Source organism: Lagenorhynchus albirostris, chromosome 17 (assembly GCF_949774975.1).
Source record: "Lagenorhynchus albirostris chromosome 17, mLagAlb1.1, whole genome shotgun sequence".
Classification (NCBI taxonomy): domain Eukaryota; kingdom Metazoa; phylum Chordata; class Mammalia; order Artiodactyla; family Delphinidae; genus Lagenorhynchus; species Lagenorhynchus albirostris.
In genome coordinates, this window is record NC_083111.1 from 64,126,294 (window position 1) to 64,150,831 (window position 24,538).

Here is a 24,538-nt window from a genome sequence, read left to right on the forward strand (position 1 = left end):
GGGTCAGGCACTGAATAAGGTACTGGCTAGTTAAGTATGCACTAGATCAAACACCTGCACTAAGAGATCAGTTCACAGAGAGAATCAGGCAATGATAACAAGATGCCACACATGCTATAAAGCTGCTTAAGCAATGATTGTTAAGAGTACACAGAGGGCTGAGAATCTGTGTTCTGGAGAGCAGGTAGGAGGGAGTGTGCATCTTCTCAGATGACTGTGCATCTGAGTCATCTGTAGGGCTTGTTAGAATAGAGTTGGCTTGATCCCACCCTCAGCCTTCCAAGAATCTGCATTTCTAATACATCCCTAGGTGACGCTGATGTTGCTGATCTGGGACCATACTTTGACCTCTGTTCTATTATAAATCATGCATTGTGCTAGGACAAAAATGAATGGAACATGGGGTTTTGCTCTGGAATGGATGACTAGAAGGTCAGAGCTCAGTGGAGGAAATAGGCTTTCCCCCCTTTCTCCCATCCAGAATGGTTAGGGCAACTTTTTTTTTTTTTTACATTTTATTTTTAAATTTTTATTTATTTATTTTTTCAGTTTTAATTTCTTATTTTTTTAAACATCTTTATTGGAGTATAATTGCTTTACAATGATGTATTAGTTTCTGCTTTATAATAAAGTGAATGAGCTATACATATACATATAGCCCCATATCTCCTCCCTCTGGCATCTCCCTCCCACCCTCCCTATCCCATCCCTCTAGGTGGTCACAAAGCACCGAGCTGATCTCCCTGTGCTATGTGGCTTCTTCCCACTAGCTATCTATTTTACATTTGGTAGTGTATATATGTCCATGCCACTCTCACTTTGTCCCAGCTTACCCTTCCCCCTCCCCGTGTCCTCAAGTCCATTCTCTACGTCTGCGTAGGGCAACTTTAGAAGGGGGTTGAAGACAGAGAGAGAGAGAGTATGTGAAGTTATGGTTCTATGCCATATGAGCTTTGGAATAAAAGGGCTGGGCTCAAACCCAGTTCTGTCACTTACTGCCTTGGTCTTAATACAGTAAGTGCTGTAAAAATGATAGCCAGGGTTCCTCGGGATAATAATAGCAATGATTCTGTCTTAAGAGAGGGAGACAGCAAAGACTTCCCAGAGTAGGTGATATCTCCCCTGGTGTGATGACTAAAGAATGACCGGAGTTCATGAAGTCCATCTGTTAGGAGTCAGTGTGTAGGGAGGTGAATAGGTGGTTCTAGGTGGAAGACGTCAGCAAGGTGTCAAATAACACACTGCTCTATTCACTGAGTACTTTCTGCTAAGTAGGCATGTATTACAGCTTTGTGAATAGAATCAAATTTATAATTCTTTGGAGAAACCTAAGAAATTCTTTAAAGAATTCCGACGTAGACACCTCTGTGAAGTCAAAAAGAAGACAGATTTCAATGGAAAGTTCATGGTGAACACGGACTAGAAAGTTCTGGATTCAAGTCCCAGATCTGCCTCCTAGCAGCTCTGCCACATTCAGGGTTCATGTACATATGTTCTTTCCATTTTTAGAAACCCTACAATGTAGCTGACATCATTACTACCATTCTACAGATAGGGAGCCTGAGGCCCAAATATGCCCGAGGCTATAAACTAGTGAATCCCGGCACAACCAGTATTTGATCTCAAGTCTACTGGATCAAGTTTTATATTGGGGGATTTTTGCTTTTGTTTGATTATTTCAAAAGAGCATTTTCTATACTTAACCAATGATTAGACATGCCAAGAAAATGTGTTAAAACTGCAGATTTGTATGCTCTTTTTCTGGAGGTTCCAGTTCTGTGGGTCTGGGGTAGGCCCAGGAATCTGTATGCTTAATCAGTGACTCTCTCCCTCCCCATACGAGTGGCCCTGTGCCCTGGATGCTGGTACACCCCCTCCCTACTTTGTCCCTTCAGTCTAAGAGAGCTTGCTCAGCTCTGGGTGGATATCACCCCTGTTGGCTTCTCAGCTCTTCCTTCACCAGTATAACCAATTTCCTGCCTTTCATTGCCTCTGTTTAAAATGCCCAGAGTAGTCTGTTTTCCTGGGTGGACCTTGAATAACATCTGTCTGCAGGCTGAATTTTGATTTCCTGTGGTTGGAAGCCATCCTCTCTGCCTGGGTTACGTAGGGCAATGGAGGGACAGCTGCATCACCTGGAGTGGCACAAACTCCGTCTGATTCCCAGAATGCCTGGAGCTGGGGTCCTCTGGCTCCATTGGGACTGATTAGCTCCAGGACCTCCTGGAAGAGGAGGGACACTGACTTCCCAAGGCCAGTCTTTAGTCCAGTCCTTCCCCCCACCAGTCCTCTGGGCCCAAGTTCATGGCTCTTCGGGACAAGTAATTCTAAGCTGAAGGGTTACAACATGCAATTAGAGCACTGGCTACATGGAAATAGGGAAGGTACAATATTAAAGCTATCCAACTCTTACAAAGAGGCCAACAGAGGTCAACCGAGGTTCCCTTGAAAAAAATGAATTCTCTGCCCTTTGGTCATAATTGGAGGGTAGTTTTCCTCTCATAAATGGTGCCTCATGGTTTTTGCAATCTAACATACTGACTGAGGCAATCACTGTAAGGAAGAATTTTTCCATCTGGGAACCAGAAGTACCTTGGGGAACTTACAAGGTACCATAAAGATCATAGTTGAAGAAATTCTAGACATCTGTTTGGCCCATCGATGGTAACCTGCAGACTACAGAAATGCTGGAGAGGAAAGTTGAGAAGCGCTTTCCTATCTCCTGGGTCTTTCTTGTGTTCTTTTTCTCTCTTCCGTTCATCAATCCATTCATCCATCTATCCCTACATATATACATCCAATGACTATTTATTCAGTACTTGCCCTGAGCCAGTCACTGATGAACAAAAGCAAACATGGCCAGTGAACTCAGGAGCTAGGGGGAGAGTCAGATGTTAATCAAATAAAGACACAAATAAATGTAAAACCTTCACATGGTAACAGCTGTAAAAGGTTGATACATGGAGGCTCAAGTTGGGGAAGTTTGGGCTTTCTTTGGGCCTTGATGAAGGGGTGATGAGATATAGACATCTTCAGTGAGGTATGTTTTTCTCTTACATTCTTATATCTTTATAGATTGTGAACTACTTTAACATACATTACCTCACTTTATTTTCACATCAATTATGCAGTGACAAGATTAAAAAAAAGAAGCTTGAGAATTATTGTAGAGAAGCTAATATAGATGAAAACTTGAGAGAATGGGTAAAGGGGCAAAGGTAAATTAGAGAGGAAAGTGTTTTCAAGTCTGTTCTTCATTGACCAAACAGGTGTCCTCTAGCCCCTGAGGGAAAGAGCCTTGGCCACAAGTAATAACAGTCCCCAAAAGCAACAGCTATAATTGCAACAACAAAGGATGCTTTTCACATGTTCTGAGTGTGAAAAGGCCCGATGGTCCTTCATCTGGTAACTCTAAGTCATGCTCATTCACTTGCTAAGTCATGCTCATTCACATGCTCATTCACTAAAAAAAAAAAAAGCAATATGGCTGTTTTTGTGTTCTAAATTAAAAACTATATAAAGTGGGAAAGAGAAAATTTCATTTACTGAAGACTCCTAGCTTCAGGAGAAACGCGGGTGTCTTCCAGTAAATATTAATCAGCTTGACTGACTGGTTAGCGCATTTACAGGATGATCGCATTAGTCATGATGGGATAGGTTTAATGTGGTATCAAATGATCCTGGTATCTCAGTCATCCCACATAAAGTTTTGTTTCATAAACCAAACTTTATGAAAATAACATGCTATATGTCCATAAAGGGTCCCAGGTGGGTAAGGTGGGGATCTGCTCATGGAGTCACTCAGGAAGCTCCCCCATTTTGTACTTGTATCTCCAAGAACACATGTGCCCATCACAGCCTCAGCCCAGAAGTGTGCCCATCATTTCTGCTCGTATTTCATTAGACAGAACTAGTCACAAGGCCCGACATAACTATAAGAAGGCCTGGAAATTCAGAGGAACAAATGGATGCGGTGAGCACTACTGTTCCTGCCACTATCATCTATTTCCAAAACTCTATAAAACTGATCCAGGAGAGGAGGTCCTATCTTTGCCACAATTCCCCAAACCATAGCAAGGCACAGGATTTCCTTTAAGCTCTTGTTTTTGAGTCTTTACAGAAAAAGAGAGGAGAATGAGCTCCCACTATGTAGCCAACACTATGTGATGGATACTCTGAATAGGCTAACTCAGCCCATTATACCCTCTCTATACCGTAGACTGCTTAGAAAAACTTACCCACCTTTCCCGATTCTGTTGCAGCTAGGGTTCTGGAGACATATAAGATTATGCCAGATATAGGTTTTATATATTCCCATGAGATCTGGGAGATGGAAGTGAAGAGGAGGACAAACTTCTAATGTTTTAACTGCCACTGCTGGCAAACAAGGCTGGCAGCATCAAAAGGAAGAGGCAATGGCAGCTGGCTTGGAGCTGTGGTGTCCAATCACCAACTTTCTATGTGTCACAAGGCAGATGCAAGGTTCCAGCATCTTTATTCCAATTTCCTGACTCCTGGATCACTGCTCTGGTGCTATATAATTTCAACAGTTTCAGTGGCAACCTCCTGGTTCCCCACTTTCCTGATTATATCAGTATTATATAGTTCTGAGGGTCATTAAGGGAGACCCATTCCAAAGGCTTCCCATTTTTTGTAAGCAGTGAATTCCTTATATTAAATCCCTCTCTGTTTAAGTTACCTAGGCTGGTTACTATTGCTTCACTGTGATGTGACGGACAACATTTGCTAAATACTGTTATATATATATAGGTTCTTCTAACAACTTTCTAAGAACTCTTAATTGTTGAAATGAGTAAACTTGTACTTTCAGGGAATCTAGGTTTGAGCTAAAATAACTCCAAGCATAAATTTGTTTGAAGTCCCATGTTTTGGCTTTAAAATTCATGTGAATGAACTCCATAATAAATTCTATTCTCCCAAAATTCAGAGAAGAATTCATGCTCCTGGAAAGTACACTTCTTCATTTACTGGTCTTATATATTCCCTGATAAAACCTACTTTATCTAAGAGGCTATGCATACCTCATTTTGAGAGGTATTTAATCTGTGTAACAACTCTGAAAAGTAGGTCTTATAATGCCCATTTTATAGATGGATTAACTGAGGCTTAGAGGGATAACATAAGATGTCCAAGATCCAAAGAGCCAGGATGTAAACCTAGGTCCCTCTGTTTTCAAAGGCACAAGCTCTCTCCATTACAACACACAGACCTGGAGCAAAAACTCTCAGCTGCTCTGAACGTTGGTTTGTAATGGAGCTTTGGTTAGTTCATTCAGCTCAACGCCCGTATGTTTAGTTAGTTCTCCTCTCCTCCACAGACATCAAAAACTATAAGCATCTGCCTGAAAATGGTGCATTTCTCACCTTATAAACACTATCAAACTCTTAGAGGAAAACACAGGCAGAACACTCGATGACATAAATCACAGCAAGATCCTTTTTGACCCACCTCCTACAGAAATGGAAATAAAAACAGAAATAAACAAATGGGACCTAATGAAACTTCAAAGCTTTTGCACAGCAAAGGAAACCATAAACAAGACGAAAAGACAACCCTTAGAATGGGAGGAAATATTTGCAAATGAAGCAACTGACAAAGGATTAATCGCCAAAATTTACAAGCAGCTCATGCAGCTCAATATCAAAAAAACAAACAACCCAATGTAAAAATGGGCAGAAGACCTAAACAGACATTTCTCCAAAGAAGATATACAGATTGCCAACAAACACATGAAAGGATGCTCAACATCATTAATCATTAGAGAATTGCAAATCAAAACTATAATGAGGTATCATCTCACACCCGTCAGAATGGCCATCATCAAAAAATCTAGAAACAATAAATGCTGAAGAGGGTGTGGAGAAAAGGGAACCCTCTTGCACTGTTGGTGGGAATGTAAATTGATACGGCCACTATGGAGAACAGTATGGAGGTTCCTTAAAAAACTACAAATAGAACTACCATACGACCCAGCAATCCCACTACTGGGCATATACCCTGAGAAAACCATAATTCAAAAAGAGTCATGTACCACAATGTTCACTACAGCTCTATTTACAACAGCCAGGACATGGAAGCAACCTAAGTGTCCATCAACAGATGAATGGATAAAGAAGATGTGGCACATATATACAGTGGAATATTGTATATTCAACAGCCATAAAAAGGAACGAAATTGAGCTATTTGTAATGAGGTGGATGGACCTAGAGCCTGTCATACAGAGTGAAGTAAGTCAGAAAGAGAAAAACAAATACCGTATGCTAACACATATATATGGAATCTAAAAAAATTAAAAATGGTTCTGAAGAACCTAGGGACAGGACAGGAATAGAGACACAGACGTAGAGAATGGACTTGAGGACATGGGGAGGGGGAAGGGTAAGCTGGGACAAAGTGAGAGAGTGGTGTGGACGTATATACACTACTAAATGTAAAATAGCTAGCTAGTGGGAAGCAGCCACATAGCACAGGGAGATCAGGCCGGTGCTTTGTGACCACCTAGAGGGCTGGGATAGGGAGGGTGGGAGGGAGGGAGACGCAAGAGGGAAGAGATATGGGGATATATGTATATGTATAACTGATTCACTTCGTTATAAAGCAGAAACTAACACATCATTGTAAAGCAATTATACTCCAATAAAGATGTTTAAAAAGAAAAAAAAGAATTCAAAAAGAAAAGATGGCTGGAACATAACAGAAGAATCTGCACATCCAGAAAGAAATGACTAAAATACACGTTCTATACTGCTGGTCGCCCATCAACAGCACTGCTATAACTCTGTACATAGACATAATGATAATAGATTTGTGAAGCTTGGAAAACTGATGCAAATTGAAGTCAATAGGATCCTGGGATTACTGTGGTATCCGCAGAAATATTTTGGTTTTAATTCCTATTCTGGCGCATGCATGCGCTTTTTTTTTTTTTTCTATCACTCTCCTTCTCTACATATCTGACAGCTGGCTAGAGAATTCTTCCATCAAGACTTATTGGAATATTTCTATAAAACTGTATGTGGCCTTGGTAGGAGTCTACCCCTTCTTAGTGATTCAAGTCCTGTCTCTTTCTTTCCTGGAGAAATCAATCTAAAGATACTATTTGCAGACCAGACTGACCCAGTTCTTCAGACTGTCAACTACTACAGATGCGGTATCAGACAGAAGTGTATAAAATCACGATGGGGTTTTCATCTACCTAAACAGGTATTTTATACTTTCGAACTCAATATTCTTCCCAGGGCTTTCCCAGCACTTAATAAAACTATCTAAAACATTCTTAACATATCTCCATGACACTAAAAGACTCTCTTGATAATCTTATTAGGGTTGGCTATTTCTGCACCAGAAAAAAAGCTAAATGGGAAGGGATTAAGTGCCTACTATGTGGCAGGTAACTAGGCACACACCAAGTTATTTAATTCCTAAAACAGCACATACATAGAAATGCTATCACCCTCATTTTATATATATATATATATATATAAAAATTCAAAGAAGCTAAGTAAATTGACCAAAATCACCCAGATAATAAGTAGAAAAGCTAGCAATGGAACTCAGGTTAGCCTGGCCTGAAAGTCAATCATCTTTTCAAGATGACACAACACATCCAGTAAAAAAATATTGCCAGAGAGCTTGAGAAAATAGCTCCGAGAATTCTAACTTCTGGATCTAGTGTTTCATTTCCAAGTAACATGAGGAAACATCTTCCAATTGCCTGAATATTTAATAATACAGGAAATGAAGCACATTGTACTCCTTGGCCTTTACTGTGTGTTTCATAACAGAGGTAGAGGAGAGGGTTTTATTCTAGGGGGAAAAAGAAAAAGCACCATATTCCAAGTCAAAGCGTGTCTCTAAAGGGTCAGTGATGTGGCATTTTAGAGCAGAGCAAATGCATGTTAAAAAGAGTTTTCAGTTTTGATTCCCACTGACCAACGGGTACTGCTCAAATGTACCCCTGGCTCCTCACATCTCCATCTGTCTACCTGTTGCCTTTTTATGGAGACTTCACTGTCAAAAGCAGCTTGGTATAGTCACAGCATTGCTCTCACCTGCCCTTTCTCCAGCCCTCAGCTCTGTCATAATGGAAGAGGACACCCCCTCCAGACCTCTGCCACTTTCCGAAGAGATGACAACAATGATCATCAAGGCCATTTCTTAGCTATGCTGCCCTGTCCACTCCACTTCCCTGTCCTTCTGGCAGCTTCCAGCCTGCATAAAATAAACTGTCTTTTTCTCTAAGCTTCTCAATTGTCATCTCTATATCCAGCTCGCATCACTGTGGTGAAAAGAAATCTCGATCAAAACTCTAGACGGGGGCTTCCCTGGTGGCGCAGTGGTTGAGAGTCCGCCTGCCGATGCAGGGGACATGGGTTCGTGCCCCGGTCCGGGAAGATCCCACATGCCGCGGAGCGGCTGGGCCCGTGAGCCATGGCCGCTGAGCCTGCGCGTCCGGAGCCTGTGCTCCGCAGCGGGAGAGGCCACAACAGTGTGAGGCCCAAAAAACTCTAGACGGGGCATAACACCATTTATTAAGCAGGAACCTACTAATATTGGCTTGGGACTGTCCAAGACGCTTTTATCCAACAAGATCAGGAAACGAAGTGCTGGGGTCAACCACATTTTTCTTATAACTAGTATATAACTTGTATCTAACTTGTCATAAACATATCAGACCTATGTTCAAAAAGGCAGAATGTATATACACTTCTGTGATTTTTTTCTATGTTTGCCTCCAGATTCATTCTCTGCCCTTCTCTGCCTTGCTCTGTGCTCCAAGATGTCAAACTCTAACTAATCATTCAGGCTCCCTAGCTTCCGGCTCCCAGTTGCATGCAGCCAATTGGAAGCATCGACAGGAGATTCTAGGGCAGAAGAAGAGAAGGGTTGGGCTTCCCTGGTGGCACAGCGGTTAAGAGTCTGCCTGCCAATGCAGGGGACATGGGTTCGAGCCCTGGTCCAGGAAGATCCCACACACCACGGAGCAACTAAGCCCATGCGCCACAACTACTGAGCCCGCGATCTAGAGCCCGTGAGCCACAACTACTGAAGCCTGCATGCCTAGAGCCTGTGCTCCGCAACAGGAGACACCACCACAATGAGAAGCCCGCACACCGCAGCGAAGGGTAGACCCCGCTCGCCATAACTAGAGAAAGCCGGTGTGCAGCAATGAAGACCCAAAGCAGCCAAAAATAAATGAAATAAAATAATTTATAAAAAAAAAAAACAAACGAAGGGTTGAGGGTATTGACCTACCCCCAACCCTTCCTGGGCCACTGTGCATCTCCCAGGGTCCTCACTGGGCTGCAGAAACTTGTGCCCTCTGCCCCTCGGTCCCAGGAGGTAGGAGTAGCTTCCTGCTGTTGCTAAATGCTGGGCACCTCTCCATCCGTTGTTGGTTCCTTTAACCCAGCCCACTCTTCCATAAACAGTCCCTTCATTAAAAGCTCTTCAGTTAACCCTTCAAGACAGACACCAGCCAGGACCCTGAGTGGAATCACTGCAGTTGCCTTTCTATATTTAGCGAGTGATTTCTATGTGGTCTTCTAAGAAATGTGGCAAATGCGAAAGAAAGCCAAGCCATGCTACTGGTCCTCAGGATGCTTGTGAATCCAGGTAGGGACATAAAACCGTCCAAAGGTGCATACTCACACTCTCAATGGAGGCAGTATCTCCAAAGGCCTAAACTTGTTCTAAGCCTCTACCTACCCCCAACCCTGTACCAAAACATACATGTCCTCAGTCCTGTTCACTCAGGGCCAGTGTAATCATCTAGGAAACAGTGGCCAGGTGTGTGGCTCTGCTTCCATGGATTAGTTCTGGTCAGCTGCTTTCCCCTCATCCCTCCAAGTCCATTTTATCATGAACTCCTGCAGATTCTCTTTCTTAAAATCTCTCAAATTCGTCCAACTTCTCCTTAGTGCCTCTGTCCTACTCCGGTAGAAGCTGGGATTATTTCTCACCTCCATTTCTGCGAGAGCCGTCTCACCGCTCCCCCAGCCTCCAGTCTTGCCTTCCACTTCCAGCCTGTGCTTCACCGTGAGGCCTGAGGGATCTCTGTCCTGTTGTTTCACTGCTCCAGACCCTCCCAGGATGAAGTCTAACCATAAAATGGCTTAGCTCACATTGTGACAAACTTTCCAGACTCTTTTTTTTTTTGGCTGCTCTGGGTCTCAGTTGTGGCATGAGGGATCTTTAGTTGCAGCACGTGAACTCTTAGTTGTGGCATGCATGCGGGATCTAATTCCCCGACCAGGGATCGAACCCAGGCCCCCTGCATTGGGAGCACAGAGTCTTAACCACTGGGCCACCAGGGAAGCCCCCTTCCAGACTCTTGACACAGTCTTCTCATCGACTGCTCCAAAGAGACGATTTCTTCCAGTTCTTTATCAGAACTATGTCTTTTCTTGCCTTGGTGCCTAGACTCATACTATTTCCTTTGCCAAGAATCCCTTCTCTGCCTCCCTGCAGTGACCTTTGGCCTGACTAACTTCTATTTTATGATTCAAGTCTCAGCATAGACATCACCGCCTCCGACAATCACCCCTTATTGCCTGCACCCACCCCCTCCAAAACCAGAACTTTGGATTAGGTAGTTGTCCCATGAGACAGCTTCTACAGCATCCTTTACTTCTCTCGTCACCCTTCCGTAGTATTGTTTTGTAATTGCCGGCATGCTTGTACCTATTTCCCACCTGACAGTAAGCTGTGTCAGGGCAAGAACTCTGTCACTGCTGCCGCTTCAACATCTAGCAAAGAATGATCAAAACTATCTATTTAAAAGTTGAAATTAAGAGAAGGAAGGAAATCTCAACCTGGTTTAAAGGACTGGCAATGTCAAAATTGCTATTATTTAGGAACAGAGTATCTCTCAACAGTCACAGGCTCTGTATATCCAAGTGGGTGTTGTTCTAAATGTGTCTGCAGCTCTTTGTGCCCCAAACCCATCCTCTACTAAGGAGAATAAAATTCCACGCATGCGTCAAAGGACCAAAGGGCAGGGACTGCTCTGTGAACCTCCCTCTCTCCCCCTTGTCCCCATTGCCCGGTAGGTGATGCCTGCTTGAATAGAGAACGCCTGCATGAGAGCATTGGAGTTATTTTCAGAAGCTTCATTATCTCAGCTGGAAATCCTGGGGCAGCTTTTTGCAAACCAAATGGAGTTCAATTAATGAATCAAGAGCAAAGGATCAAGACCTAAATATTGAGAGTCAACATTAGCAAAAATCTCTCAGCACCCAGATGGTCAAGTTCAATGTCCCAAAGTGCTCTTAGAAGAGGGGAAACTGAGATTTTCCTGGAATGGTGTTTAGAGGCACAGGAATGGACTAAAATGAACTCATTTTACTGGTGTATTGATGAAATCACAGAACCATGCTTGGCAAGTCTTCTCCTCAACTCCTTTTCTCAAGGCTAACTAAGGATAGTTGAATTCCCTTTTGCAACTTGCTTACCATTGCCAGGGAAGCCTTACTAATTCATCTCCCACTGGTTAAAAATGGATGATAATTAGGATGAATACAGTCCTGAAGTGCATCTATGGAGGAAACTGATTTTCTTAAAAATAACAAGGCTATGAAAATGTTTTTTAAGCTCATTAAAATGAACCTTTGGTGCACTCTGTTGTATACAAAGATGCAAATCATGTAAGGGTTCTCACTGGGAAAAACATAGTGGCTTGGCCACCCATGTCCATCTCCCCTCCCTTAAAAGATCCCAGGAAAAAGTAAAATAGGTATAAAACCCACAAGAAAATAAGAGAGGCAAGAGTTCAATGCATGTGTGAAGGACCGACAGCAGTGGAACCAGGTAACTGACTACAGAGTCAGAGGCAAGGAATTCCTCTTAATTCCTTACTAAGAGGCAAGGAATTTACAATTTGAAGGGCTGAAGACAGGATTTCAGTGAAGTGTGAGCCCCTTGGATCTGCAAACCTGCAGCGGCTTGGAACCTCCAGAGAGAGGACTGGGGATGATGCAGGGCTCAAAACAAGGGTCCTGTGTGAGGTCTGCAAGCTGAGTGGTGGGACAGTGAGAAAGCTGGCAGAGGGAGGTTCTCCACTTTTCCCACCACCCACACTCACAGAAAGACTAGATGGTTCTCCCCTAAGTAACTCAAACTTCCAAACACCAACATTTGCAGAATCAGAAGGGGTCTCTTAGGATGGCTGACTCAGCAAGCAGCAACTGTGCATGAATTCTCAACAATGATTAAGCCCCACTCCTCACACACATAGGTTCCAACAGGCTTCTTAGTCTCTCCGTGTAAAAAATGAACAGATAGCAATGGGCCACCAGCCATTTGAGGAAAACCTCCAGCAAGGAATATGAAATCGAAACAAGCAGAAATAAGGTAACTGGAGAAACAAAGAGCACAATGAAAAATAAACAAAACTAATTAATAGTCTACAAGAAGAGAAAATATGGGATCCATAAAACAAGAACAAAATTCTCTTAAAAAAGAACATTCAGAGAACAAAAAGAGCTAAAATGTAATAGCTGAAATTTAAACAAGATATATTCATGAGAATGGCCAAAAATAAAGTAAAAAAATATGGTGGAAATAGAGAAAGAAACAGACTTAGAAAATCAATCTAGGAGGTCCAATATCCTTCCAACACGGGAGGCAGAGAGAAAGAACAAAGAAAACAGAGGAGAATTTTATCAAATAAATAATATGAGGAAATTTCCCAGATCTCAGACATGAGTCTCTGGATTGGTTTACAAATGGGCTGCAGATTAATGATAAGAATCCATTGCTTTTTTTGTAAAACAAATCGTTTAGATTTATTTGATTTTTAAACTATATGCCTTTATTGTTTTTTGATAAAATTTAAACTTTCATTTAAAATAACTTTAAAAAGGGAGCATCTTACCTATTTTCTTAGGTCTGTTTTATGAATGCTGTGAGGCACGCCTCCTTTGTCTCACTATGTACACTTAAAAACAATACAACTGGGCTTCCCTGGTGGCGCAGTGGTTGAGAGTCCGCCTGCCGATGCGGGGGAGGCGGGTTCGTGCCCTGGTCCGGGAGGATCTCACGTGCCGCGGAGCGGCTGGGCCCGTGAGCCACGGCCGCTGGGCCTGCGCGTCCGGAGCCTGTGCTCCGCGACGGGAGAGGCCGCAACAGTGAGAGGCCCGCGTACCACAAAAAAAAAAAAAAAAAAAAAAAAAAAAAAAAAAAAAAAATACAACTGATTAGGACTTTATTTCCTATGTCAGGTTTCTGACTAATTCAGCCCAATCTCCCTGAATTTCCCCTTCCCATTATCTTTAAACAAATTGTTGAAATAATAGTATATATTCCATTTCCTATATTTCCCAAATGCAGAATGTGAGCACAGTTGAAACAAACACCAAGGCCATCTCTTGTTTTATGCATATTCTTCCTACAGTAACAAAATAGTTCACTGGGCTTGTCTGAGTAAGAAACAAGAACAGAGAGCAAGATAGGTAGAAAGAAAGAAAGATAGATAGATAGATAGATAGATAGATAGATAGATAGATAGATAGATAATGTGATTGATAAAGATGATAAATAAGTAGATGGATAGAGAGATGGCTAGATAGATAGATAGATAGATAGATAAACGGACAGGTATAGACAGATGAATAAGCATGACCAAAATCGTGCTCTTGGTGGTAGAGGGAAGCCCACACTTTCAAATGAAAGTGGTAGATCATCCAAAGGTTAATACTCAAATTGTTTGTTTTTAGTTTTCAACATGATGGTAAAGTTTAACTTGTTTTTCTAAATAAGCTGAAAAAATAGAACACTGACTTTTGTTCATGATACACATGGCCAATTACAAGCAATTCTGCAGCCATGAGAGGAGGCTTCCCGTTCCAGCACAATGGTGGTCTACACAGATTCAGAAACCCTTCTGCTATGAACACCTAGATATGCTGGATAAGATATAATAAGAAAAGTTTGCTTCTTTATGTTTTAATGTAATACTGAGCTTGCAAGAAAGAAAAAGAAACTCCCAGGTATAAAAAAAAAAGGGTACAAGGGCATTGAAAACCAGGAGGGTGAATATTCAGTCTGACCATGAGGCATCCCTGATGAAACGGGGTGGAGTGGGGTGGTGTCAGAGAGTGCATCAGGTAGTGGTGGGGGGCTGAGGACCGTCTTGATACATAAATGACAGCTAAGGCTTCGTGAGCCCAGGAGTTGGGAAACTGGAACTGAAGTTTCTGCAGAGAGCCAGACGTCTCAAAAGGCTAAACCCCTCTGTGAAAGAATGTCTTACAAAACAGCCTCTGCTCAACAGCTTGGGGAGATCACCTGGAAACTTCTCTGCTGGAAAAAACTCCCCCCATCCCTCTTGCACCCAGGAATAAGGATATTTTGATCGAAAGCTGCATTTATGCCATGGTTATGCTGCCAGGAATTAGAGGATATCTACATTAAGTCATCTAATCATCACAACAATCGTATGTGGTCAGTATTTTAAAGCACATTTTATAGATGAACCTGGGAATCAGAGAGATTAGATAATCTGTCTCAAGTTAAAGGGAGTAAGTAACAGAATTGGGATTCAAACTCACATTTTCTAACTTCAATCTAGAGTTTTATTCATTGATATTAGTTAATCTGGGCCTCTGTTTTAGATATTTAAACTGTGTCCACTTACTACAGCACCAATATAACTGATTTTTCATTTTTCCTTTGTTTCCAAAATGTAACATCAATCATGATCTGCTGGTGGTATTTTCAGTTATGAGGCCACCATGATGTGTCCAACCAAGAGTGAAGAAAACCGAACCAAGAAAATACATGTTTTGTGAGCCTCTTAACAGGAGAAACACTTCTCATACGCAAGAACTTACTGTGGAAACAAGGTGGTTATAAGTACCTCATGACTCTTCTTTCTGGATGTACTACAGGAGAGGATTTTTCACTAGTATTCTAAGTTTAAAGAGTATAGTTTAGAATTCTACATAAGATATGGGGGGGGGGAACGACAATAATGTGTCCCCAGACAGTGGGAAAAGGAGAAAATAAGGTAAAACCAGTAAAATGATTACTGTTCCGCTGGGGGTCACTAAAAGACCATCTGTTTATAAATGTGTAAGTAAAGTATTTGGGATCACCTAAAGCTCTGAACGAGGGGATACTGGAGCAAATTCAGGGAGCCAGGACTGGAAAATGATATAATTTGATCAGCAAAAATTCAGTCCACTGTTCTGATCCCCATCAGGTATAAGATCATGTGAAATTAAGGGGACAGTGGAGAGCCACTTGGGGGAACCCCGGGCCATTTACATACAGACCAAAGGAGATGGGAGTCTGAGTAGAGCAGAAATTAACATAACGGCCACGTGGCAAAGCTCTTCTGATGTAGGAAAGGACAGCTTCCAGCTTCCTCATGGAAAATATACTTCTTATGGTCGATTGGCATAGCTTGTACTGATAACCTTGGTGACAATCTAATTTCTCACATAGCTGGCCTACATGGAGAGAATGCATTGCTTAGGCTGCCTTGAAAGTCCACGGTGTTTTTGTTACTTGGAGTTCTGGTATTCTGCTTACTATTTACATTTGTCTTCTAATACGGCCTGCCCCTAACGGGGACACACAGATCCTCCTATGCAGGTGTTTACATCTGTTTGACAACTGCACTGCCCGTTACAAGTGAACCCTAGTTTGCTTGGTTAATATGAGTCCACCCCTTAGAGATGGATCCAACGTCACTGTGCCTCCAATTAGGTTTCTGATCCTCTGTAGCAGAAGCTTGGGCACTGGATTATGGGGATATCACCAAGGGCACTTTGTGGGAACAAATCCATGGGTCCTATAGGATTACGAGATCCCATCCCTCTGAATCATGGTGTGATGAGCGAAGCTTTTCCACTTGAAACCACAACGACGCTTTCTGTGCATTTTTCACTTACGTGCTGTAACTAGAGATGTGCACTGTTTTTCAAGAAAGATTGTGTGCTCTGTAATTTAACCATGAAGATCTACAGTGGGATCTGTTACTAGTACACAGAGTCATGAACAAAGCTTTGTACAACACCCACTGCATTGGTCCATCTGCTTTCAACGGGCTTGGTTAATGAATTGTCTTGGTTTAAATTTGCTGAGCGTGGCAGGATAGAACCGTGCTTTTTCTTTTATTTGCAAGAATATTTAGTAGAAGATTTTTTTAAAAAGAAGTTTTTGAAAAGGTAAGAATAGCAAAACTGGGCAGATAAATATGCCATTTATCATTTATTAACATCGTATATTTTTGAATGCCTGCTTTATATCAAGCAATGTTCTAGAAAGCTGGGATTCTTATTTTTGGCAGTGTGTGGATTTTTCTTTCACTTTTTATTTGGAAATAATTTCAAATTTACAGAAAACTTGGAAAATTAGCAATTGTGCCAAGAATATATGAATACCCAGGTGTACCTACTGTTAATATTTCCCTCCATTTACTCTATCACTTGCTGCTTACCTCTCTTCATAATAATTTTTAGAAAGCTGGGATATCAAAGTAAAAGCATGGGGAATCCCAGACCTCAAGGGTCCCCTGGCTTTAAGAACTGGGTAATCACGTTAGGAAAAAAAAATCACAAGTCATTATAAAGGACGCTATCATGAATGGATCTATACACAATGTTTAGCAGGACCTGTGCTACCCCTGTGTTGAGGCTTAAAGGGTGACTAGGAAGCTGTCAGGGTGGCAAGTGTAGGGTGTGCAGAAATTGTTGAAGGGTTCCTGGAGCATAACGGATGAGATGCAGAGGTGCTGGACAGTTAGGAAAGATCCAAAATCTCATGGGGATTTTATGCAATACTGAGGAGCTTCATGATTAGTGAAGGTGACGGAAGCCACGTTGACCAAATGGATAAATTTTGAGTGTTTCACACTCCCTTAACTAGCTGAGAGTAGGGTAGATGCTAGGGGATGGGGGAGGGGCAAACTAGAACCTTGGAAGCATCCAGTAGAAAATATGTCCCAACAGTCCAGAGGACTTGGGATAGTCTGGGCCTGGACTAGGGCAGTGGCCATGATGGCAAAGAGCTGACTGTGAAACACAGGAGATATTTACAAGGTGACAAAAGAACTATTGTAATCACTGACAACCAACACTAGCAGTGACATATTCTTGTGTATTCAGTGCCTGCTGGGTGACCTTTTTTACACAAAGAGCAGCAATACTACCTGCTGTTCTATGGCTGTTTCAATTTGAGAAATTGAACATTAGAGCTTTTTTTTTTTTTTTTTTTTGCTGTACGCAGGCCTCTCACTGCAGTGGCCTCTCCCGTTGTGGAGCACAGGCTCCGGAAGCACAGGCTCAGCGGTCATGGCTCACGGGCCCAGCCGCTCCACGGCATGTGGGATCCTCCTGGACCTGGGCATGAACCCGTGTCCCCTGCATCGGCAGGCGGACTCTCAACCACTGCACCAACAGGGAAGCCCGAACATTAGAGCTTTTAATGCAAACTATGAGTAGCTGTGTGTCACCAACCGAGGGGATTAGCCCCAAGATGCTGAGGTTTTAGCATCCAGGAGACTGTTAATTCCTGGCCATGGTGCTTACAGTTCAGGTGAGCTGTTCTGCCAGGCGCTAAAATCGGAAGCAATGGGGTGTCATGTTTAAGAAACTGAGCTTGGTGCCAGCCAGGCCTGGGTCTGAATCTCAGATTTCCCGTTGGCTTCAACTCTTGTTTCTGAACGAAGTTTCGTTGTCCGTAAAATAGAGATTAGAGTACTTATGAGCTAGGGTTGTTATCGGGATTAAATGAGATACTTGCTTAAATTCACATGTAAGTGGTGGAGCTAAGATTCCACCGTAGATCTAGCTGACAGCAGAGGCAACACTCTCCCTTTCAACTTCTTTCCCTTTTATATTTAATATTTGCATAATTTTCATTATTTTTAAAAATGGTATACTTTCAGTTTCTATTTCCCTTTTGACCCAAGAGTTATTTATTTCAGAGAGAGCTTTTGAAACTCCATGAAGAAAGGCTTTCTGTGCTTTGGTTTAGTTATTGATTTTCTAGTTTTATTCCACAATCATCAGAGGATGTTGTTTGTATTACTTCTACCTTATGGAACTTACTGCATTTTTTTGTGACAATCTATGGTTAATTTGTGAATGTTCTATGTGGATTAGAAAAAAAAAGTGTACTCTTTATTATCAGGGTACAAAGACTGTGATGTGTCCAGACATCCCTTAATTACGTCATTTGGGTCTTCTGTATCTTTGTTTATCTTTTGTCCAATTGCCTTGTCTTGGATTGAGAGTAGTATTGAACTACCTAATTTTAGTATGCTTCTATTTCTTCTTGCATTTTCTGCATATTTTGCTGTAAAGGTTGCTGCTGTGTCACCTGATGTGCATACATAACTGCTGAATTCTGTTCCTTGTGAACTCTGGCCTTTAACATAAACCAGTTCTTCTTTGTCTTGTTCTGTGCTTTTCAGTCTGCACTTTACCCTGTCACATATCAAGATCAAAACTGATGCTTTCTGTTTTTGCTGTTAGTTTGCATTTGCCTTATATAATCTGCCCAGCCTATATTTTTGGCCTTTTAAAATCACTTTGTGTTAGGTGTGTCTCATACTCAGCACAGAGTTGAATTTTGCAGAGTCCATATTTCTGACTGGTACATTATACTCTGCCCGGCATGTGACTGGAGTTCCATAAAATATGTTTCTTTTTTCTTTTCTTCTTTTATTCAACCAGGGTCAAGACTCAATTAAACCCCTCGTCTTTTGGGGTTTTTTTCTTTTTTTCAGTTTTAATGAGGTATAACGGACAAAATTGTAAGATATTTAAAGTTCACATCATGGTGATTTGATACACGGGCACATTGTGAAAGGTTAATTTACTGTCAGCAGTTTTGTATCTGTTTGGACCAAAATCCCCTCCTGGACCCTCTGGCTTAGCTGGATTCTCTTTTTCAGTCTTGCCCTACTGGTTCTCACACCCCAGCAGGACAGGCTTTCCCTTACCACCTAGGAGGCCCTACATACACTTATCAATGGTCAACTTGAAGAGCACCGATATAAAAGTTTAAAAATGGGAACTATATTCAATATCTTGTGATAAACCATAACGGAAAAGGATATGGAAAAGAATGTATATATATGTATAACTGAATCACTTTGCTGTGTAGCAGAAATTAACACAACATTGTAAATCAACGATACTTCAATCATATAAAATTTTTTAAAATGCATCCTCTCTACTGGCTTGACAAAATGAAGCTTCCAATATTTGAACTAAGGCCTGATATCTCCCCAAATATTCTTTACAATGTAATTAAATGACTGGGAGAAATATGATAGCATGTAAGTCCACCGTTGAAAGGAACCCTAGAAATCATCTACTCAGACTCTCTCCCTAATGTATTAACCACTTCTACAATATCCCGAGTTTTCTAGTCTCTGTATTTTTCTGGGAATGGTAAACTGACACTGTCACCCATTCTATAGGCATGACATTAAACACCAGTTGTATCATACATTAACTATATGACCATAGGAGCTTACGTAAGCCCTGAGCCTCAGTTATTTTTATCTGCAGAGTGGGGATGATGTTAGAAACTCAGACTAAACATGATTACAAATTCAAGGACAAGGCAGGAAATGTGAAGACCCAGGCAGGTAATTAACGGAATCCCCTAAGTGTAAGGCAAAAGGAGTGACTAGGAGAGTTCATTCCCTTTTCAAAGGATAAGACTCTACTGGGCTCCTATAGATGGGAGGCCTGCCTGCAGCAATATAGGCCTAATGATATCATTAGATCTTCTTATTTTTCTAGAAAAGTAGAAATCTGGCTTTTTTTTTTTAATAAAGTAATTTCTTATAGCCCATGTGAAAGTTGCAGAAACCTTTTTTTTTCTTTTCTTTTTTTGGGGGGGTGCACCATGCAGCATGCGGGGTCTTAGTTCCCTGACCAGGAATTGAAACTGTGCCCGCTGCGGTGGAACCACACAGTCTTAACCGCTGGACAACCAGGGAAGTCCAGAAATCTGGCTTTTTAATGTGAAATTTTCTGACTATTCAATGTGGCAACTAATTCAAATTTCTTTGCAACCCTAGATAGACCCTAAAAAAACATATCTGTGGGCTGGGGACACCTAAAGGCTGCCACTTTGCAGTCTCTGGGTTGAAGTAATTAGCATGCTGCCCAGCACAAGACAGCCACTGGATAAATTATGAATTCATCAGATCCGAAACCTTAGACCTCAGACCCTTGGGAGAAAGGACTTGTTTGACTGAGTGGGTAAAAGCCCAGGGAAGAGGAAACTCAGGAACCAGGATGTCAACTGTAGGCCCAGGAAAGTGGTAGAAATTGGGGGGAGGGGAAGCAAAACAGAGAACGGGTGGGAATGGACCATCTAAGAATTCTGCCTCCTTCCCAATCTGCCTTCTCAGATTCATCTTTTGCTAATACCCCCTGGCTCGCTCATACAATGGCTGATCTCTGATCCCTATGCAGATAGAACTGACGGGCGGGGAGCAGGGTAGACCCTGCAGCTGACTGGGGTCAGAAGGGCTAGCAGCTTCCTTAGCATAAGTTTACTGGGAAGAGAACAAAAAAAGCACTCAGCTGTGAGCCAAGGAGGCAACTTTCTCCCTGCTCTTATTTCCTTTGGGTTTTCCCCATCAGCAGCTTGGAACCCGGCCAAATACTTCCTCGCTGGGTTGGGTTGGGTTGCAGCTGTCCCACTCATTTGTAAATAAGGGCCAGTAGAGCTGTTTCTTTTTCTAGCATTTGAATGAGGATGCAAAGGTCACCACGATTCCCCCTTCTCTGGCTCAATTTCTCTCTCTCTTCTCTACATGTCTTTTATTTTCCTTCCAGATGTATGTTTTCTGTCAGCAGAGATAAAGGAAAACTTTTGGGGGAATAGGGACCCCAAATACTGGCTCATCTTGCCTGGATTCCTTCTAATTGCCATGGATTGGGTTATATATCTATCCTGTGGCAAAGATGTCACTGTATAGGCTTTGGGAAATAGCACTCCAGGCTTGGATGGAGGCCACTCCTTTTTCTCTCTTGAGGATAAAGAGAGCTTCAGAGCCGAAAAGTGTTAAGGATGCTCTCATCAAACCCTCCAAGTACACAGTTGAGAACACCGAGGCCCAGAGAGGCCTAGTTGCTTATTGTTACCTAACATCAACAATACATAGTACTGGGGACTTCCCTGGTGGTCCAGTGGTTAAGACTCTGTGCTTCCAATGCAGGGGGCAGGGGTTCGAGCTCTGGTAAGGGAACTAAGATCCCATATGCTGCATGGGGTAGCCAAAAAAAAAAAAACCAATAGGAATAATACATAGTATCATATAGCTTATATTCATGGAAGGTTTTCCTGGGCTTAGCAGTTCACATGGATTTCCTCATTGAATCTTCACAACTCAACGAGGCATTGATTTCAACTACTTCCATTTTACATACGACAAAACTGAGGTTCAGTGCTCCGAGAGACTTGCCCAAAGTTCCATATACTGGCAGAGGCAGACCCAGGGAAGACACATAAGATCCTGACTCCACTGATTCAACTCTTTCCAGAACCAGAGTTTAGTATACAGATTCTTCATGAGGATAAAAGGAAGAAAAAGAAGGATGGAGGAAGAAAGAGAGGGAGGCCTAGCTTGACATATACATTCCTGCATCGTGGTCCTTTCAGGCTATTCTTTGGAAACCGTCCAGTGTTTCCAGACACAAGTACAACCTGATAAAAGCTCTCTTTCAGCCGCAGAGGCCAAAGAGCAGTGAGATACGGAGGAGGGCGTTAGCCATCCTTACCTGTTCTCAGGGTCAGCCAAGGCCATGCTCCGAGTGACGAAGCACATCTTGAGAGGGATGCTTTTCCGGTCTCTATGGAAGGAGAAGGACTGCGATGACAGAGGATCTGAGGACCCGCCGCCTAACCGAGGGGATTCTGGCGGAGGCGTTTCCCACCCGATCTCGGATACTGGGGAGCCTTTCTTCACGTAGGGTGTGGCTTCCCGCATATACTTCACTGCAAGCAAAAAGACAACAGTAAGCACTTTTCAGTACATCAGGGCTGAATTTCTGGAAAGTCTGATGGCATTTTTGAAACTTGTATTAGATAAGCTCTTAAACAGAGACTCTTAAAATCTGAACAAGATTCAGAATTTCTATTCCTTAAATTATGTACCGACGTGGTTTTTAGAACTTGCCATAAGGATAACCTGAACTTGAGAATTACTCTCAGCTTTTTTCAATTATGACAATTTCTATCTTTTCTGATTATGAGGTGCATTCTGGGAAAGAGGCTGAAAAACAAATGGGCAGAGAGTGAGAAAGCATATCTTAGGCTAAAAGACATACAGTTATTCAGTATAGATGTAGGGAATCTGGTGGCCACATTAACTATCCACGTCTCCATTATTCTGTTGAGACTCAGGGATAGGCTTTTCAATTTAATAGTATTAAGAACATATATGCAGGGACTTCCCTGGTGGCTTAGTGGTTAAGAATCGCCTGCCAATGCAGGGGACACAGGTTCGATCCCCGGTCTGGGAAGATCCCACGTGCCACACAGCAGCTACGCCCGTGCGCCACAACTACCAAGTCTGCGCTCTAGAGCCCTCAAGCCACAACTACTGAGCCCGCATGACACAACTACTGAAGCCCATGCATCTAGAGGCCATGCTCCGCCACCGCAATGAGAAGCCTGCACACCGTGATGAAGAGTAGCCCCTGCTTGCTGCAAATAGAGAAAAGTCTGTGCACAGCAACGAAGACCCAACACAGCCAAAAATAAATAAATAAAATTTAAAAAAATTTTTAAAAAAGAACATATATGCAAAGAAATACATAGAAGAACACTTATTTTGTAATGGTAAAAATCTGTGATGGCAAAAATATTACTTGTATAAGCCAAAAACTAGAAACAACCTAAATGTCCACTAAAAAGAAAGAGGACAGGTTAAATAAATTGTAACACGTTTATACATTCATTAAAAAAAAATGAGATAGCTATAGAGGCGTTGATGTAGAAAAACCTCTAAGATCTATTAACAGTCTAAAAAAACTTTAGAGAACAGTGCATATACTGTACTCATTTTGTGTATAAAATCATAGATATTTATCCTCGTATAGCTACAACTATTTCTGGATAGAAACCCAAGAAAATGTTAACGGTAGTTAGCTCTAGGAGTGGAACTGCAAGTCAAGACGATGGAAAAATAGACCTTTACTATTCATTTCTTACTCTTTTATACCATTCTCATGTTTAGCCATATGCATATATTACTTTATAAAATTTAAAGAAACAAAATCGTTTAAAAGCTGAATGGAGCAGACTAAAATTCTGCTCTTTGATATGCTTACTAAGGTGGTATTTGCCAATTCTAAATTTAAGCATTTGGTCCTTTCAAGTGGACAGGGAAACTGGATTCTTGGAATATGCAATATAAGCTTCCATATCCTTCTCTCTGTCACTTACATGGTAAGTCCCTTAGAGGTATTTGTTATTACAAATGGCAGTGGATTGGAATGGGTGCAAACCAGGGGGCACTTCCTCCAGATCTCTGGTGATTCAATTCCACAAACTAGTGCCTTCCCTGTGTAAGACTTGGACTCAGGTTCATGGAGACTGCAGGAATAAACAATACGTGGCTTCCATACTTAAGAGTTACAAAATCATGGCTGACTGTAGTGGGTGCTGTTGGTGTCCCGGCAGATCCTTTTCGGCAGCTAGGGCACCTATATCCTAGCTGCTGTGTGTTGGCTGAGAACAATTCTTAGCTACTCTCCTGCTCTGGAAAACTGCTCTTGGACCATCAGAAGCCGTCAAACCTGGGAGACTATAGAGCTGCTGCCCGATTCCCCAGACAGAGGCTCTGCTTCTAGGGAACCCCACCTAAGACAGTCGCATAAAACAAGTACATAAACTGTGGCATAAAGCAGAATGAGCTATAATAAGAATAAAGGACCTTGGAAGAATTCATCAGACAAATGGATCTAGGGGCTTGAGTGACAGGTTAGGTTTGCAACACTTTAATAAGCAGACCAAACATACCCACATGCATGCAATATGGATCTATATATTGGAGGACCCAAACTAAATATCAAAACCAGCCACATGAATTTAAGACAGAGGAGATGTCATTTAGCACCAACACATATTTAAAAAGAAGATTTCAGAATTTTCACTGAATATAAGTGCAACTGGGAGAAAACAGCTCCATGGTTGCTGCAAACCTGTTAGCACAGGTTGCAGTAACAGAAGAAGAAAGGTGATTCATGGACAGTGTATTTCAAGGAATATTGTTTATTTCTGGGCAGTGTATTTAAAGAGGAGCACAGACATACCTATAAACAAACGTAGAAAATTTAGTGGGACAGAATTAAGCTGTCTAAAAACTGGAATAAATAAATTCTCTTTTGAAGGTACTGAATTTCCATCTCTAAAATGCTTTTGCAGAAGCTAGAACTCTGCTTAGCTTTGTATATTGTAGACTTATACTTATTGATATATGGGAAATTCAAGTATCAGCTGAGATTGAAGATTCTACTTTGATTGTATTATTATCCT

General features: G+C 41.9%; 1 protein-coding gene across 1 annotated transcript in view; it reads right to left on the reverse strand.

Moving 5' to 3' along the window:
• SNTB1 (syntrophin beta 1) overlaps positions 1-24,538 on the reverse strand; it is a 231,470-nt gene that overhangs the window by 111,035 nt on the left and 95,897 nt on the right. The window contains exon 2 of the mRNA XM_060127700.1: positions 21,778-21,994. Coding sequence (XP_059983683.1) covers positions 21,778-21,994 — 217 coding nt within the window. The remainder of the gene's footprint in view (positions 1-21,777; positions 21,995-24,538) is intronic.